At 38.6% G+C, this 15,502-nt stretch overlaps 7 protein-coding genes across 7 annotated transcripts; 4 read left to right on the top strand and 3 right to left on the bottom strand.

The window, feature by feature from the left end:
- Positions 1-131: 131 nt before the first annotated feature.
- C9374_002855 (uncharacterized protein) lies at positions 132-1,556 on the bottom strand (the record flags this gene model as incomplete). Its single annotated transcript, XM_044692318.1, has 1 exon — positions 132-1,556. The coding sequence occupies one exon, from the start codon at positions 1,554-1,556 to the stop codon at positions 132-134; it is 1,425 nt and encodes a 474-aa protein (XP_044550401.1).
- A 506-nt stretch (positions 1,557-2,062) lies between these two features.
- C9374_002854 (uncharacterized protein) lies at positions 2,063-3,292 on the bottom strand (the record flags this gene model as incomplete). The annotated part of the gene is made up of 1 exon (XM_044692317.1): positions 2,063-3,292. The coding sequence occupies one exon, from the start codon at positions 3,290-3,292 to the stop codon at positions 2,063-2,065; it is 1,230 nt and encodes a 409-aa protein (XP_044550400.1).
- Positions 3,293-3,862: 570 nt separating this feature from the next.
- C9374_002853 (uncharacterized protein) lies at positions 3,863-4,315 on the top strand (the record flags this gene model as incomplete). Its single annotated transcript, XM_044692316.1, has 1 exon — positions 3,863-4,315. One exon carries the CDS (start codon positions 3,863-3,865, stop codon positions 4,313-4,315), a length of 453 nt encoding a protein of 150 aa, XP_044550399.1.
- Positions 4,316-5,337: 1,022 nt separating this feature from the next.
- On the top strand, positions 5,338-5,826 carry C9374_002852 (uncharacterized protein; the record flags this gene model as incomplete). The annotated part of the gene is made up of 1 exon (XM_044692315.1): positions 5,338-5,826. One exon carries the CDS (start codon positions 5,338-5,340, stop codon positions 5,824-5,826), a length of 489 nt encoding a protein of 162 aa, XP_044550398.1.
- A 1,025-nt stretch (positions 5,827-6,851) lies between these two features.
- On the top strand, positions 6,852-12,188 carry C9374_002851 (uncharacterized protein; the record flags this gene model as incomplete). The annotated part of the gene is made up of 1 exon (XM_044692314.1): positions 6,852-12,188. The coding sequence occupies one exon, from the start codon at positions 6,852-6,854 to the stop codon at positions 12,186-12,188; it is 5,337 nt and encodes a 1,778-aa protein (XP_044550397.1).
- Positions 12,189-12,330: 142 nt separating this feature from the next.
- C9374_002850 (uncharacterized protein) lies at positions 12,331-14,658 on the top strand (the record flags this gene model as incomplete). Its single annotated transcript, XM_044692313.1, has 1 exon — positions 12,331-14,658. The coding sequence occupies one exon, from the start codon at positions 12,331-12,333 to the stop codon at positions 14,656-14,658; it is 2,328 nt and encodes a 775-aa protein (XP_044550396.1).
- A 161-nt stretch (positions 14,659-14,819) lies between these two features.
- Positions 14,820-15,458, bottom strand: C9374_002849 (uncharacterized protein; the record flags this gene model as incomplete). Its single annotated transcript, XM_044692311.1, has 1 exon — positions 14,820-15,458. The coding sequence occupies one exon, from the start codon at positions 15,456-15,458 to the stop codon at positions 14,820-14,822; it is 639 nt and encodes a 212-aa protein (XP_044550395.1).
- Between the last annotated feature and the right edge of the window lie 44 nt (positions 15,459-15,502).

Below are 15,502 nucleotides of genomic sequence, written 5' to 3'. Positions count from 1 at the left end.
AAGAAGGAATTGGGATTTTTTTTTAAATGTGTCGTGATAGGTGATGATCGCTTGTTTTGGTGTTTAATCCAAAAAAATAAAGCTAGACACCACTGGTTCTAGACGACGCTTGAAAAACAATTAACAATTATTTAAATTTTTTGTTGATGAATCATCATGGAAGAATGGTGGATAATTTCTCTGAGAGAGGGTCTTTCACTTTTCATTGGGTGTGTCATTCGCTTCACAAACTTGCTCAAAGTTGGATCTTCGACGTGTTGTTGCATCACTTCAATCGATTTTCCAAGTGCATAAATATCAGAAAGTGTGGAAAAATCAATATTTGGCTTGTTTAAAATCTCAGGTGCCATAAAGGCACTCGTTCCTGGATTATTTTCATTAGACACTGTTTGCAGGTCTCGAGTCAATCCAAAATCACCCAACACAACATGAATGTCTTGTTGTTGAAAATCCAAACGTTCCACTAAAATATTTGCTGGTTTCACATCTCGATGAACCATATTAAACAATGACAAATATTGCAATGCTTGGGCAATTTGATTCATAACTTTCCAAAGCATTAATGTGGAGAGTTGTGGATAACAATTCAAACTCCCCAATGGATAATATTGCATTCTCAGTAACAAGTATTCACAAAGACAATTATGAAACGTATGCGTTTCATATAAATAACTGAACACTTTGACAATATGATGATGATTGAACTCGCAAGCTCGTTCCTCCTTTCTTTCGTGTTTTCTTCCAGTCATTTCAATAATTTTGATCACTTCATGATCATTAATTTTAAAAACAGCCGCAAATCCTCCTTGACCTATGAATTGAATACCATCGCCAAATTTTTGTCTCATGACCACTCGATATTCCCTTAATTGAGAATTTTCAACGTGGCTTAAAGTATTTCCGTATTGTGGCTCAGTGTTACTATTTACATGGTTAGCATTTACATTGTACGACATTATATTTGACACTAGTGCTGCATCACGGGATGATTGCGCAACCGTGCTATTGGAATATTGTGGTTGCTGTTGTTGCGTTGTGGCTTGCATCAAAGAGTCTGCAATAATTCCCGAGTAATCACCCACAATTCTACTTTTGCGAGATTGACTGGCAATACTCTCACCATGATTCTTACTGTTGGAGGAGCAATACCGTTCTCGCACAGTCTTGGGGTCTTGGGTTACCCTCATTCCATCATGACTCACCAACGTATGGTACTCACCACTCTTATCGGAACAAGCCATCAATGCAGTCTTGGTTGAGTCATTTGAATTTCCAGACAATGACATTTTCCTTTTTCTATTCCATTCTTCTTGGTCATTGTAGAAAGTAGGTTGAAAATGTTCATTCATTGAACAAATGACTCCGTTACTTTGTTGTAAATAATAACCGTTAGAATTATCCATCGTGTGTGGAGGTGTTTGGTTTTGAACCAACGTTGGTGATGAAGCAGAAATTGTTTCCTCTTTAAATTGGGCATTATAATGTTCTTGATTGTTTCGTGGATGATGACAATCCTCTTGTGCCACATGCAGAGCAAACAAAAGATGGCGATTCATGTTGAATTTTTTTGAAATTCTGTGAAAGGGGAGGTGCTGCTGGAACTTGCTCAAAACCTTGCAATCTGATTAATTTTCCATTTTCAATGCTGTCTGCTTGTTTCTTAACTTTTGAATAAGAGAATGTTGCCCTAAATGAATGGAACAAAACCAATGCATTTAGAGAAGATACCAGCCGTCCTGAAGGCAGACCTTAATACAACACTTGGATTCATGACGAGTCACATTAAGGAGAGTTGGAGTTTTTTTTCATTCGAATTCGATTATAAACGTCGGATGAGATTGTTATCAATCTTGTTCTCAAATATGAACGTCATGAAATGTGATCACGATAATATCAATCTGTACTTTTCATTAATGGCAAACACAAACTGAGATGAGAGACGGATCGCGATCGTGGCTTGCGTTCAATTATTTCCATCACACGACATCGATGTTGAAAAAATCCTTAATAATATCTTGTATCATGCCAGATTCATATAAGTATTCCGAAACACCTAGTTATTTCAATACCAGATGTTTTCTTGCAACACTTTTTGTGGTTCGTCGCTTTCTAAAACCTCGAGTATTTGCTGGCAATTCATCGGTCTTTCATTTGCTGAGTGACTGGTGCACCAGTCAAACAACTTCTTTACCAGGGAATGCTGTTCAACTGCATCTCTACAATAATGAAAAGGTGGCAAAGAGGAACTTAATATTTGGAATTCTGTTGTGAGGTTGTACGGCCTTTGTTTGGTATATATAAAACCAAGTAACACTCCTAATGAATAAATATCACTGCTTTTTGTGTAAACCATCTCTCCACCATTTCTGAAACACTCTTTAACCTCAGGAGCTGCGTACATTAACATTTTGGCTGCAGCACCACCTACGGATGAATAAAAACCTGACATGTGTTGTTTTGTTTCCCTCATCCGTGCTTTTGCGAATCCAAAGTCAGCTATTACAACGCTTGCAATCATAGCATCCATGTCATTGTTGTCTGTGTTTGGTTGGCCAATAAGAAAATTCGTATCTTTGATATTGTGGTGAATAATTCCGTTCGCTCCATAGTTGTGCAAAGCTTCTATACACTTTACACATCTTTTAAACAAGATTAACGATTGATGCAAGCTTAAACAATTCTGAAGTAAGAAAGAATGTAAATCCATGCAATATCGAGTCATTCCTAATCCAATTCGTCGATCGCTTCCAATGGTTATACACTTTACGTTCACACAATAGGGACTGTTTTTCAACTTTGACAGTATCAACAATTCCTCCAAGTGTTCGTCTTGTTGTTCTTCAGATTGGGATTCACTACTCTCCAAACTACTTGATGCTAGAGGATCCAAATAAATGGACAAAAATTTAATAGCCACAGTTTCAATTTTGGAGTTGTGGCTGATACTGGCTGTCAATACTCTACCCGAGTTGCCACTACCAATTGCTTCCATTGTATCAATAATTGAAGCAATTGGAAAACCAGCCACTTCACCGATTGGTTTTTGTAGTTTGCTCTTGATCATCAAAGCAAAAGAAAGCGATCCCCAAGTACGGTTAAACAATCCCAAACTATCTTCATCAATAACATTGCTCAAACTAAGTAACTGAGGAACTGACAAGTAGACTGAGTGTTGTTCAATTTGCTTCATCAACCCAACACATTGATTGAAATTCGTTTCCTCCGAAAGTTTTTGAATGAAACGGTCCAAATCAGAACCACAGGTGGTTTTTAGCTCGTTGTTTGTCGGCATTTTTTAAGGATGGGAGGCGTTGGCCTGAAAAGAATGAAGACAAAGACCACCGTATGTCCTTAATTAGAATCCCGACTGGTTTAGGTGTATTGTCTCAAAAAATGTTTTTTGGATGGAACACGCTGGCCATCTTCATCAAAAAGTTTCATTCCACAACATCGGTTCCAGGGATGAAATTCGGCACGTACCTTGCATTGACAAGACTTGGCGAGAAATCCAAATAAGAGATGGTTAGCCCTTCGTTGGCAAATGCCACCAACAATTACTTGGATGAAAAAGTAGACTAAGGAAATTCGGCACCTTATTAGAAACAGCCGTTCACAAAGCCAATACTATTGAGAATTAGTTAATAGATATAGAGAGACCAAATCCCTAATCGCACTTCAAGCTGCTTGTGCGCAGTGGTAAGGAAATGTCAAGTGTTTGATTTGCTCTACATTGGTTAACACTTTCCATGAATGCATTTTCAGTAACAGTGATCATTAGTAACGTACATACGTAATGGAATCCACTTCGTACGAACATCCCTCAATGTCCAAAAACCACAACGAAAGAAAAATAATCACACACATGACTGCACATCTTCACCCAAAAGTTGTCATCAACTCGAGCGATCGATGGTTCTTGTTTCTCTTTGGTTGGACTTTGCTTGTCGGGTCGTTTTTACATGTCTTGACTGCAACTGGAATTTGGCCTGAAAAAGCTCCCTATTGGATTGGAGTATATTTTGACAGTTTGATATTGTTTGATTTCTTTGGAGGAGTTGGTTTGTTAGTAGGCCTATCCAAACGAACACGTCAAAGTATTCAGTTCAATTGGTGGCCGTTACGGTATACCTTATATTTATGTGTATGGATTTGTGCATCCAATGCTGTGGCCAGTGGTTATATGATCTACCTGGATGTGTTGGAGAATTATGGAAGTGGATTTTCAGTCGAATTGAGAATTGTAGATCTTGTGATTGTTGTCATTGGGCTTGTGCGGAGTGTGAAAATTCTTCGTCAGAATCATGATGGATTTTGATCTATTTATTATAAGGATATACAACACAAGGTAATTTTTAGACGAATTGGTTTGTGCACGCTTGACGGTATGAGTATCCATCGAAATTACCTTCTGACAGCACAAATCCCTTTATTTATAAAGGTATAGAATGGTATAGAGGGGTGAAAAAGGTTGAAATGGAGGAGATGACGACATTGTTGGCATCGATCAATATCCTCTGCTCCTGGGAGAACAAGAATCCATGAGAAGAGGCAACCCTTAATAAGAATTGTCATGGACAAGGTGAGTAAAAGACAACTAAAGAACAGTTTCAGGTTTTAACAAGAGCTTACCGTGGTTCAAGGTCGGTTGAAGTGAATCAAGACCTGAGGTGCTGGATCAGAGGTTGGCTTTTACGCAACTGATTCCTGGAGAATCCGACATAGAGTCCACTGATCCAAAAGGAACCTGAAGAAGAATATGTCTTCTATCAGGGTTTAAACAAAGTGACGCCTACGGGCCTGATTAAGGTAACATAGTGTCGAATACTTTTCGTGAAATGCTTACCGATTGACAATTTAATTTTTTCGTTACGAATAATTTAACTTTCTTCAAGATTAAGCATGACTTGTTGAGATGGAAGGAATTGTCTGGCATGTTATGTTGTGGAATTCGCTAACTTGATTGTTACACCAACAAAAAATGGTCAACAACAGCCACATCAAACGCATCACCAACATCAACAAATACATTCAGTACACAATCACTTCAAAATCTTGAGCATCATTCAGCTATGATATATGCAACGTTCTCACAACTAAACGCTACTCAAGTTCTTTCAATCCCAAAATCCGATCTATTAAAATTTCCTCATTGCATCTTTTTGTTTCACATCGCATAAATGGTTAGACATCATTTACAGATTCCGTTACCTTTTTTTGCATGAAAATCAAACGTAAACAAACAATGTCATTGCCATTTTGATCTGGGAATACCCTAAAAACAGCATGACAATGTGTCAATCACTTCGAAAAAACATCTCTCACTCCAACAACACACACATGACAGCAGACTCAGAAACACCTCTTGCTCATCCTCCACAAACTGCTGATGAAGAGATTGTCAAAGAGGACCAGCACATTGTATTGTCCCAACCATTATCCTCACTCACTTTAGAAACATACAAAGATCAATACATTCAAATCATCTCAGAAGCAGCCTCCTCTCTCTTTGAACAATTCAAGGACACCATCCTCCGAGTTGTAGGAACCGTTCCCAAACAAAAAACCAAATTCAAATTTTGGTATGGCAACTATGGAGGTCCTTTCACTTGGACAGATAAAGGTGATCCATTGGATGATTTAGATTTGGCATGTCTACTGCACGATAAATTACTTCCATTGAATGCTTTGCGGCAATTAACAAAATTAATGAGGCAGTTTTATGGAGATGAAATGAGTAAACAAGCTCAGGCCTACACCCGAAAGATTGAGGGAAAAGCATTTGGAATTATTGAACCTACATATATGAAACTCTTTGGAAAGATGTAGGAACGTTTGTTGTAAACGCACGTGATACCTTCAACGAGCGCTATGATTCTCAAAATTATAAGAGATCCGAGAGAAAAACCGATCGTTGTTTGAGGTTGTTTCTTTTTCAAGGTTTGAATCAATGTTTGAATGGAAGGTTCATCAACGATGCCAATCGCGAGTTCAACCTCAATTGAGAATTTTATCATTGAAAGTCGATGGATCTAGTGGTCATTGAGGTTGAACAGTTTAGCCTTAAGTGACGCCTTTCTAGCCCATTAATGATTGGTGATTTGGAGAGATGTCGTATTGTTACTAAATAATCACTAGATAATCGTTCCTCCGCCGCTTCAAGATTTCGCTTTTTGAATTTATTTGTTATTCATTTATCACTGTTGAATAGAAGAAGCTCATTCTTTTCAAATAATACCAGTAACACGCTCTTCTTGATCCAAAAAGAACGAACCTGCGACTGTTGGTGAGGACTGCAGCCTGTTTCACCAAGGCCTTGATCACCCTCTTCCCATGATAAATCACGGCCGTTTCTTCCAATTTTCAAAAAAAAAAATCAGGAACTGTCGCCATTGGTCCACAACAGTGTCGTGTACCTCTCTCTCAAGTAGTAACCAGCACCGCATTGTGAGAACTTCGTTGATTCTCGGTGAAGAACACTCTGCGCAGATAGTTGACCATTATCATTGATAACAAGCAGATACAAAGTCAAAATTGACATTGTCATCTCATTATTGTTATCATCATCGTCATTGTTTTCAACCTTCTCTCTCGATAGGTACCAATTCTATCACGAGCGCTTGAGAAATCACAACGTCTTCCTTCATACGTGTTGGTTGGTTCCTGTCATTCAAAATCAACCAACAACACAAACAATTACTCGAGATCATCTCCTTGTTGTCATCCCATTACCATAAGACATTGTTGGTTCTTTCTAAAAACTACTCCGATTATTATTTTGACAACAACCACAAACACACTTGACACGAGCTCTTTACAAAGAAAGGTTGCTCCCACTTGGACTTTCAGAGAACATGAACACAACTACAACAACAACCAACTCACCTTTGGTTGTAAACTCGGGTAAAGTTGGCAATAACAACTCTTCGTCTACGACCACCACGAGCACAGCCTCTCCTTCCATGTTGTCCACCAATTCATCCTCTTCATCGGTTCATTCCACCACGAACAATAATAGCAACAACAACAACACAGTCAATCCATTGTTTCTTCAACAGCAACGATTGCTTTTACAACAACAGTTCATGATACAACAACACAACAATAACATGCAACAAGCACCACAGCAACAACAACGAAATAGTCCAACCGCTCTACTCGGTCATAGCACTTCTCTTGATTTAAGCAATGTAACGAATGGCAATGGTGGTACCAACCCTTCTCAATTCACTCCTCGTATTTCATCCCTCTTGCAAGAAACCAAACAAACGTTGCACATTTCAGATCTTGAATTTGGACCCATTCTCTCCATTCTCAATCAGAACATGGTTAAAACAACCAATGCCTTACAAAATTGTGATCATACAGAATTGTATAATTTAGGTGTTCCTCTCATGTTTGCCAAAGACCTCATGAGAAGATTTCAACAATTTCAGTTGATGAGTCATGGAGCCGCGAGTGCTCATTCCAATCCATCTGCCCATGCAACAGTACCACCATACGGAGTTGTAGCTACACAATCCTCTCAAACCAATGGATTGGATTCTTCGCTCAATACTACCATGAATCATCATCATGCAAACACACTTCCACTCCACCACCAATTGACCACAACAACATCAACAACTAACAATCCTCCTAGTTTTGGAGAGTTGGATCAACAACAACTGAATCAAGTCTTGAACTTGATGATGGCAGCTCAACAACACTCCTCTCTTCTTCAGCAGCAGCAGAATCAGCTCTACCTCAATCCAAATAACATTTCTCCGGTGAGTCAAAGCAGTAATAATAATAATAACAACAACAACTCGAATCCATCAACAATGCAACAAGGAATAACGAATTCAATGAGCCAACAACAGCAACTTCAAGCTTCTAGAAGTTCTCCTCTTTCGAATAAGAGTAACGGGGGATGTGGTCCCATGAGCCTTAACAACAACAATAACAACACGACCACTACTACCTCGAACATCAACAGCAACAACAACAACAACTCATTCGTTCCCTCTTCATCATTCACTTTGGAAGATCTCTATCATCACGCCGGTACCAGTTATTCTCAAAGCTTGCACAACGATGATGACTTTCAGAGCCTTTTGCATTCCTCCTCGACAACAATGGGCACTTCTGGCAGCATGATGATTCCACAACCATCCTCAAGCATTCCCAATCATCAAGGCTCAGGATCTGCCAGCACTCTAAACTTCCTTTCGAATAGTTCATGTGCCAGCTCGTATCAAGACTTGTTTGGCTCCTCAGCGAATAGTCTTTCGAGTAATCACCATAACAGCATGCTTGTGGATACACAGGACGGTCGTGCTGTAACCACAACCTCATCGTTGAATCATTTGCACAGTAGTGGAACTCCAAACTCGTCATCTGCAGCCATGATGATGAATCATACATCTTCCTCATTGAATTCTCTTTCATCCTCTGCCAATCCTTCCTCATTGAATTCATCGGTTGCAAGTCATCCATTGGCCATCATGCTCTTGGGAAATATGAGAAACTCAACTGCCACGACAACGACAAGTGGTAGTGCTCAGAACAGTCTCTCCTCTTCAGGCATGATGAGCTTGGGTAGTACTGGAAGTGTTCCGAGCAGCTCATTTGGAAGTGAAAGTATGTTGTTACACGGAGGAACCTCCAACCACCATCAACAACAACAACAACAAGTAGGAATTAGTTCTTCACCTCCTCTCATGTTGAATGGACCAACCACTACTCATACCACTCTCACCATGCAACCTCATGCGCCAAATTCCAACAACTCTTCGCAACAACCATGGCCACGTCAAACTCTTGCACACAATAATACCATGCTGTCATCGTTTGAATCTCCAGGCAGTTCCTCCATGTCATCCCATTCTCACAGCAATTCATCTCCTCAGGTCAACATGGTTGGAATGTATGGCACCAGCAATGCGTTGAGTGTCTCTCCAGAAATGGTTGTGGATTTGGTTGGCAGTAATGATTCTTCACATCATGTGGTTCTCCCTCAGAATGGAGGTTCTCTTCTTGCCTCTATGGGTATCATGATGGCCAGTTATCCATGTCGTGTCCATAGCACCGATGATGGGCACAAGCATTGGCCAAAGATTGCTACATGGTATCAACAAGACATGAACTCGGGAGAGATGAAGGATTTATTCACCGTGGTCATTAGTAAGGATAATCCAAAGAAGACCACAACCAATAGTTCGACCAATACAAGTTCGAGAAATTCTTCAACCACCAACGCCACCACCTCTGCAACACCAAACAATAATGCTGCTCTGGGAGAAGGTCAAGACACTCTTCTCGACTTTCGAAACAAGTACATGAGAATTTCACTCTCAGAGTCTGCACGTGAAGGACTCATCAAGATTGAACGTTTGGAGAATGATGATGTTTGGGGTTTCCTCACGACAGATACTGCTTGTGGAGCTGATTTTGTGGATGAGTTGAAACAATTGGGATTCTCTGACAGTTCAGTCACCCTCCCAACGAATACACCTCTTCATAAACAAGCCATGGGCTTTGAGAGACTCTCTCATGAACAAACTGGATCTGTGGTTGTGAAACGTGACGATCAACTGTTATTGATGAAATTCCCCAAGTATGGAACAGAACAAGCCAAAGGTCCTCGAAAGAGAAAACTTCTTTTAGTGAAATATCGATTCAAGCACAATGAAATGAATTATTCCTTCTTCTCCTTATTCAATTTGAGAAAGGAAAATAGCAATGCAGCCATGAATCGTGACGATATTTGGTTGAGTAATTTATTCTTGGAGAGTCCATCTTCATCACCAAACAGTGGTAGTATGAGAACGAGTCACATGAGAGGAGGCTATCCATCCTCCATGTCTGGCTACGATAGTAACAAGAGCTCTCCACAAACCTCAGAGAGTACAAGTCCTCCACGTAGTAGTCACACCACTCTATTGACTGGTAAAACCAAACGAACTTGTGATTGGGAATTGACAGAATCTGATCAATTGCAATTCAGATCCAATTCTCCAAAATCTGGAAGAGGTGGTGTCGATGTGTGCTGTTCCATTGATTTTATTTCATTGAATGATAGAGATCAACATTCTCCTTCTCTCAAGCGAAAATTCGTTGCAGATCCTACCATTGAAGGTGACATGTTCCTCGTTGAGACTTCAAAGACCTATGACTTTTTAGAGAAGGGATTTTTCAAGATTGTTCGTGTGACTCAACATGTGGATCGTGTGGATTTGGTTGTGAGAATGCCACGTCCAATTCGTGAAACAACAACACCTCAGGATGTCTATTTCCATGTCTTGTACAACATGAAAGTCATTCATGCAAATCCAATTTCTCGTCGGCAAGGTAAATTTACCTATGATCCAATCGATAAGGAAGAATTGGCCACTCAATTCAAGGAAAAGATTTTCGAATATTACAAAATGTATGGCTCTCAATTTGAGGAAGAGGTCAAACGATCGGCAGCAGAGAAAATTGCGAACGAAATTCAAAACTTGTCCCTTTCGAACAGTAATGATTTTGGTGATTCAAACAACATGTACAAGAATTACTCCAATTTGTATGTACAATTTACAGAATTGTACTATAGAGATGTCTTTGAGGATGAAGATTTGAATGAGGACGAATTCATTAAGGCAGTCAATACCATTGGACACGAGACACGAGATATCTATGGCTTCTCATTACTCACTCACTACGCGATCAGAGGCATGAAGAAACACTGTAGAGTTCTTTTGGACAAGTTTGGCATGTCCTTCGACACGAAAGATAACTTTGGTATGGCTGTTTTCGAATGGTGCAACTTGGCAAAAAATCCAAACAACATTTTAGAGTTGGCTCTTCAAGAGAAGAAGGCAAAACCTGTCATGAGACATGCCATTGCAACTACCCCTCGATCACAAAATATTAACATTCGACCACAACCAGCTGGCTCCTCCTCATCAACCGGTCATCATCAGCAGCCACCCAACGCCTTGTCAACTTCACCTCCTCAAGGTGGAACTTCACCAAGAAAATCTGGATGGATTTCTGACCTATTCCGAAAGGTATTTTATTCTGCCTCTGCAGGTCAACAAGTCACATTCGATGAAGAATTGACAGAAGATCGCGACAATACTCCAATTGATGTAAATAGCACGGCCTATGACGAAAGATTACTTTCATTCGATGAGAGACAGGCCTCTCAATTCTTCTTGGATAAGTTACGAAAGTTGGATGAGAAGATTTCAAACAAGACAGGAAATTCAACACTCAAGAGTCAAATGTGGAAATCTTTATACATTGATGAAAACAAGACCATTGAGGCACAAAACGCAATTTGCAAAGATAGATTCATGTATAGACACTTTGGTAAGGCCATGGAGAATATCAGTGTAAAACACAAGGACGAAAAGAAACCTTCTCTCATGACAGTCAAGGTCATTATTTCAGACACGACAAGTGATTTCAGAAATTCCATCTTTGATCTTTTCAGATCCAACGAGAAGGATAATTTGTTTGGAACTTTCCACACGGGTCTATTAATTGGTCCTTGGAGATTTGATTTCTATGACCATTCCATTGTGAGAGTGAGAGGAGACTATCGAAACTTTAGAAACGAGTATGCTGTCTCTGTCATTGATTTTGGAAGCTATCACAAAATTGATCAAATTAAGAATGCACTTGATACCATTGCTTCTGTTTGCATTGAATACAATGGAACCAAGACCTACGATGCTGTCAAATGCAATTGTCAACACTTTGTGGTGGATGTTTTACGTCGTCTCAATTTATGGCAAGAGAAATTACCACAAGCTCTTACACCTTATGAAAGATATATGGAAGATTTGAGAAAAGGCATTGGTGAAAGAAGATTCTATTTATCAAAGGCAATGCTCGCCAAAAAGAAGGAATTTCCAGAATCTAAATATTGGGATCGTGAATATGTCACTTTCAATTCGAGAAAGGAATTGAATGAATTCTGTCATTGGCTCGACAGTATCAAGTACTTTGAATCTGACGATGCATCTGTGGACATCCGACTTTTAAAGTCCTTTGATAGATCGTTCTGTTTGAGAAATATGAATAGTGAAGAGGAACAAACAGAGGAAGATAAGGATACGGTGTGGTTCTTCTCTGAGGATGGAACTTATTTAGCCAACTCGATGAGTAAGCTTGTATTTAACTTACCTGGTTTGACATTCCCACCTCCATGTCGAGTGTAAAATCAATCACAACAATAATTTAATACATTTTTAACAATAATTCTTTCAATAAGTATATGTATGCAAAGAAGAGATGAGATACTCGGTGAGTTACACCATCTTCCTTAATAACAATTCAAGAATTGAAATTTCATTAAAAAAAATGAAACAAACGAGGCTTTCCTTTCCCACCCTTGCAAAAAAGCCTCATCATCATGATGGGAATGATGATAATAAAACAATGACCAACGGAAAGAAGAAGGGAAAGAAGAGAAAACAAACGAGTTTGGAATCGTTGAATGAAGAGAATTTAAAGGAGAACTCGGAGGAATCATTGGTTCATGAAAGCACTCGAGAATTAATATTGGATAGAGTTAAGAAAATTAAAAAAACAACAACGAGCTCCTCCGAGTCAAATGATACGAGTGGCCATTCCGATAATGATGGTCGAAATACTGAGCGAAAACAATTGGACACAAGCAACCATGAAACCCAAAATGTTGATAAAAGACTACGGCAGGCTACACAAGATTCCCAAGAGGATTACGAAATTATTTTAAATCACGGATTTGTTTTAAATTCGGAAGATATAGATTCTGCAGAGAAGGAAACATCGTTTGTACCTATGGAATGTTTATTACTGGATGAAGGAGATGAGGCCCCTGATTTTAATGCAGTGGATGCAATTTCCAATGAAGCTATTCAACTCTCTCAACTTTTTTCAACAGATGACTTTGTGGTGTTGTACTTTTTCAAAAAAAGCAAAAAGTCTAAAGAACAATCAAATTTATCAAAGGACTTCTCTAAACATTTGAGGAAATTTTCAAAGGAGAGGAATGTAAAGGTGATTGGTATTTGTGCACCACAACATTTACCGCAAGAAAAATCATACAAACAAACTATAATTTCGGACACAGACTTATCTATTTGCAAGTCTTACAGATGCATTGACTCCAAGTTCAAAAAGCCACAACTGGTCACCTATATCATTGCAAAGCATGGAAGTGACAATCCCAAGCTGAAAATTGTGAAAATTTTTCACAAAACCTCCTCTAATACTCTCATTACAGACATTTTGACATTTATTGACAATTTCTCAATGAATGAATTTGAAGAACAATCCTCCAAATTCAATTATCAGCTCACACATTCCCCCATTATGAATTCAATTCACGACGCAAGCAGCAAATTACTGGCAAGTATCACTGGTGAAACCATCCATGACAACATTGTAGAATTCATTTCTGAAGGAGAGGCTTTTCAAACCTTACACGATAACTGTTTTGAACTAATTCACTATCTCAAAGATCTCGAGCCAAAAACAAGAAAAGTATGGGAAATTACAATTCTTTACTTGAAAAAGATGGTCGTGTTATGCCAGAAAATACACAAGGACTATCATGATCAAGTTCATTCCTATTTTCACTCGACCAATTTTTGGACAACATTTTGGGATGAAGTTTTTAAAATATTTTCAGAATTAAGGAGCGATTCTCATTTAACTTCACTCCAACGACATGAACTCATTCACAAAATCATCTCATTAGAAAAGGATGGAAATTTGGGTTCACGTCTCGGAAAGGGTAGAAATATTTTTGAAAAGAAAGAGAAAAAGAGATATTTACAAATTGTTTATGAAAATTTTAAACAAAGACCCACACGAGAACATTTCATTGAAATTGAACGAAACTTTTTTCATCATTGTACAGATAAAAAAGAAGAAATGATTGAGAAAATGATTGATTTTTGGATTACTAATTTGGACCAACACGCTCGTGATGTCCTTTTCGTGTCACTGGGTACGGAGGATCATTCAAAAATTTATCAAATTCTGAAATTATTGGAATCACATGTCGAGGATACTCCTGAAGAGTTACAAGCTGCCAAAATTATTGTATCGAGTTATCCGAGAGAAATTCAAAAATTGTGCATGATAAGAATGAAGACATTATGTTGTAAAATGTTGAACTGTCTGCAAGCGAGGATTAGGTATTTACTGAGCTCGAGTAAGGAAGATGCTCCATTTTTGGAAATGCTTACAGGTCAAAAAACTATTTTGAATGATGAGATGCAACAACGAGCGTTTGTGCAACGACTAGATCTTCGATACGAGGAAGAGTTGCAATATAAGGAACTGAAACGTAAGCATGAGCATGTGGAAATACCATACTATGTTTATCCTGCATTTCCCAAAGCATTTCAAGAGTGGACACTAATACTGAGAGAAGCCATACAGGGCGTTATTTCTGCAAATGAAGACTCGACCAAAGACAAGAGCTCTTTGACAGCTGAATTAAGGTCTCAAATCTCAGGTTTTCTTTCAAAGGCAATTCAAACGATTGGAGAAGAACAGTTTTGTACAGTTTGGGAACTATTGAACCAATTACAAACAAGTCGTGCCATTCAAAATGATGGCATGGGTTACGAATTCCAAGATCAAAATGGCTCGTGTATGGTGACCATTTTGCTTTCAATGAAAAATTCAAAGTGATTTAGAGAGCAACAACTAACTCACAGGCTACAAAAATTATTAAAATAATAATTATTAAATATTCTAGGCATTGTTATTATTAATAATGTGATTATGAATACATATTTACATTTTTCGTTGTCAAGTTTTTTATGTACATGCTTGCATTGACAACTTCTCTACTAATTTGCCTTTTCGAATTTAATTTCCTTCTCCAAAACTTGAGATAATTCCTTTTGTAATCTCACCCAAAATTTAGGATGGCCCTCTCTCGTACAAATCCAGTCATCAGCCACATGATCGTATTTGAAATGCCAAGGTCCACTCAAGGCACTTGATAGCCACAATTCTCTCGCAGGTGTTTGTCTTGAAATGACAAAAACCAAAGGACCGTTGGACTTGCTCGTACTAATTTTAATATTCACTACACCATCATGTCCACCCTCAACTTCCATATCAATTCCCTTCTCTTCTAAATATTCAGTTTCATTTTCATAGAATTCATCCAAAACTTGAGTGATTTGATCTACGGACCGATTGATGGCTTGTAAATATTGAGTTTGAGTAAATGGAAAATCTCCGAGTGAAGTGTGGTCCATCACTCCAGCTTTTTGTGTGGATGACGACGAGGAACGATCAAGAAATGATAAATGAAAATTCCGATGATTGGAATCATGACCTGAAAATTGTTTCATTCCTTCTTTCCAACGACCCAACACCAATGCTAATGATGAAAATTTACAAACTTGATGATGAGCCTTGTATCTCAGAAGCAGACTCAAAGGCTGAACAGCACTGGAAAGCCTTGCTTGTGGAAGCATTTTTTCGGTGTTCGGACGAATTGTTGTATTGTAAAAAAAATATT

This window comes from Naegleria lovaniensis, assembly GCF_003324165.1.
Source record: "Naegleria lovaniensis strain ATCC 30569 chromosome Unknown tig016, whole genome shotgun sequence".
In the NCBI taxonomy this organism is placed as follows: domain Eukaryota; phylum Heterolobosea; class Eutetramitea; order Acrasida; family Naegleriidae; genus Naegleria; species Naegleria lovaniensis.
This window is presented reverse-complemented; position numbering and strand designations above follow the sequence as displayed.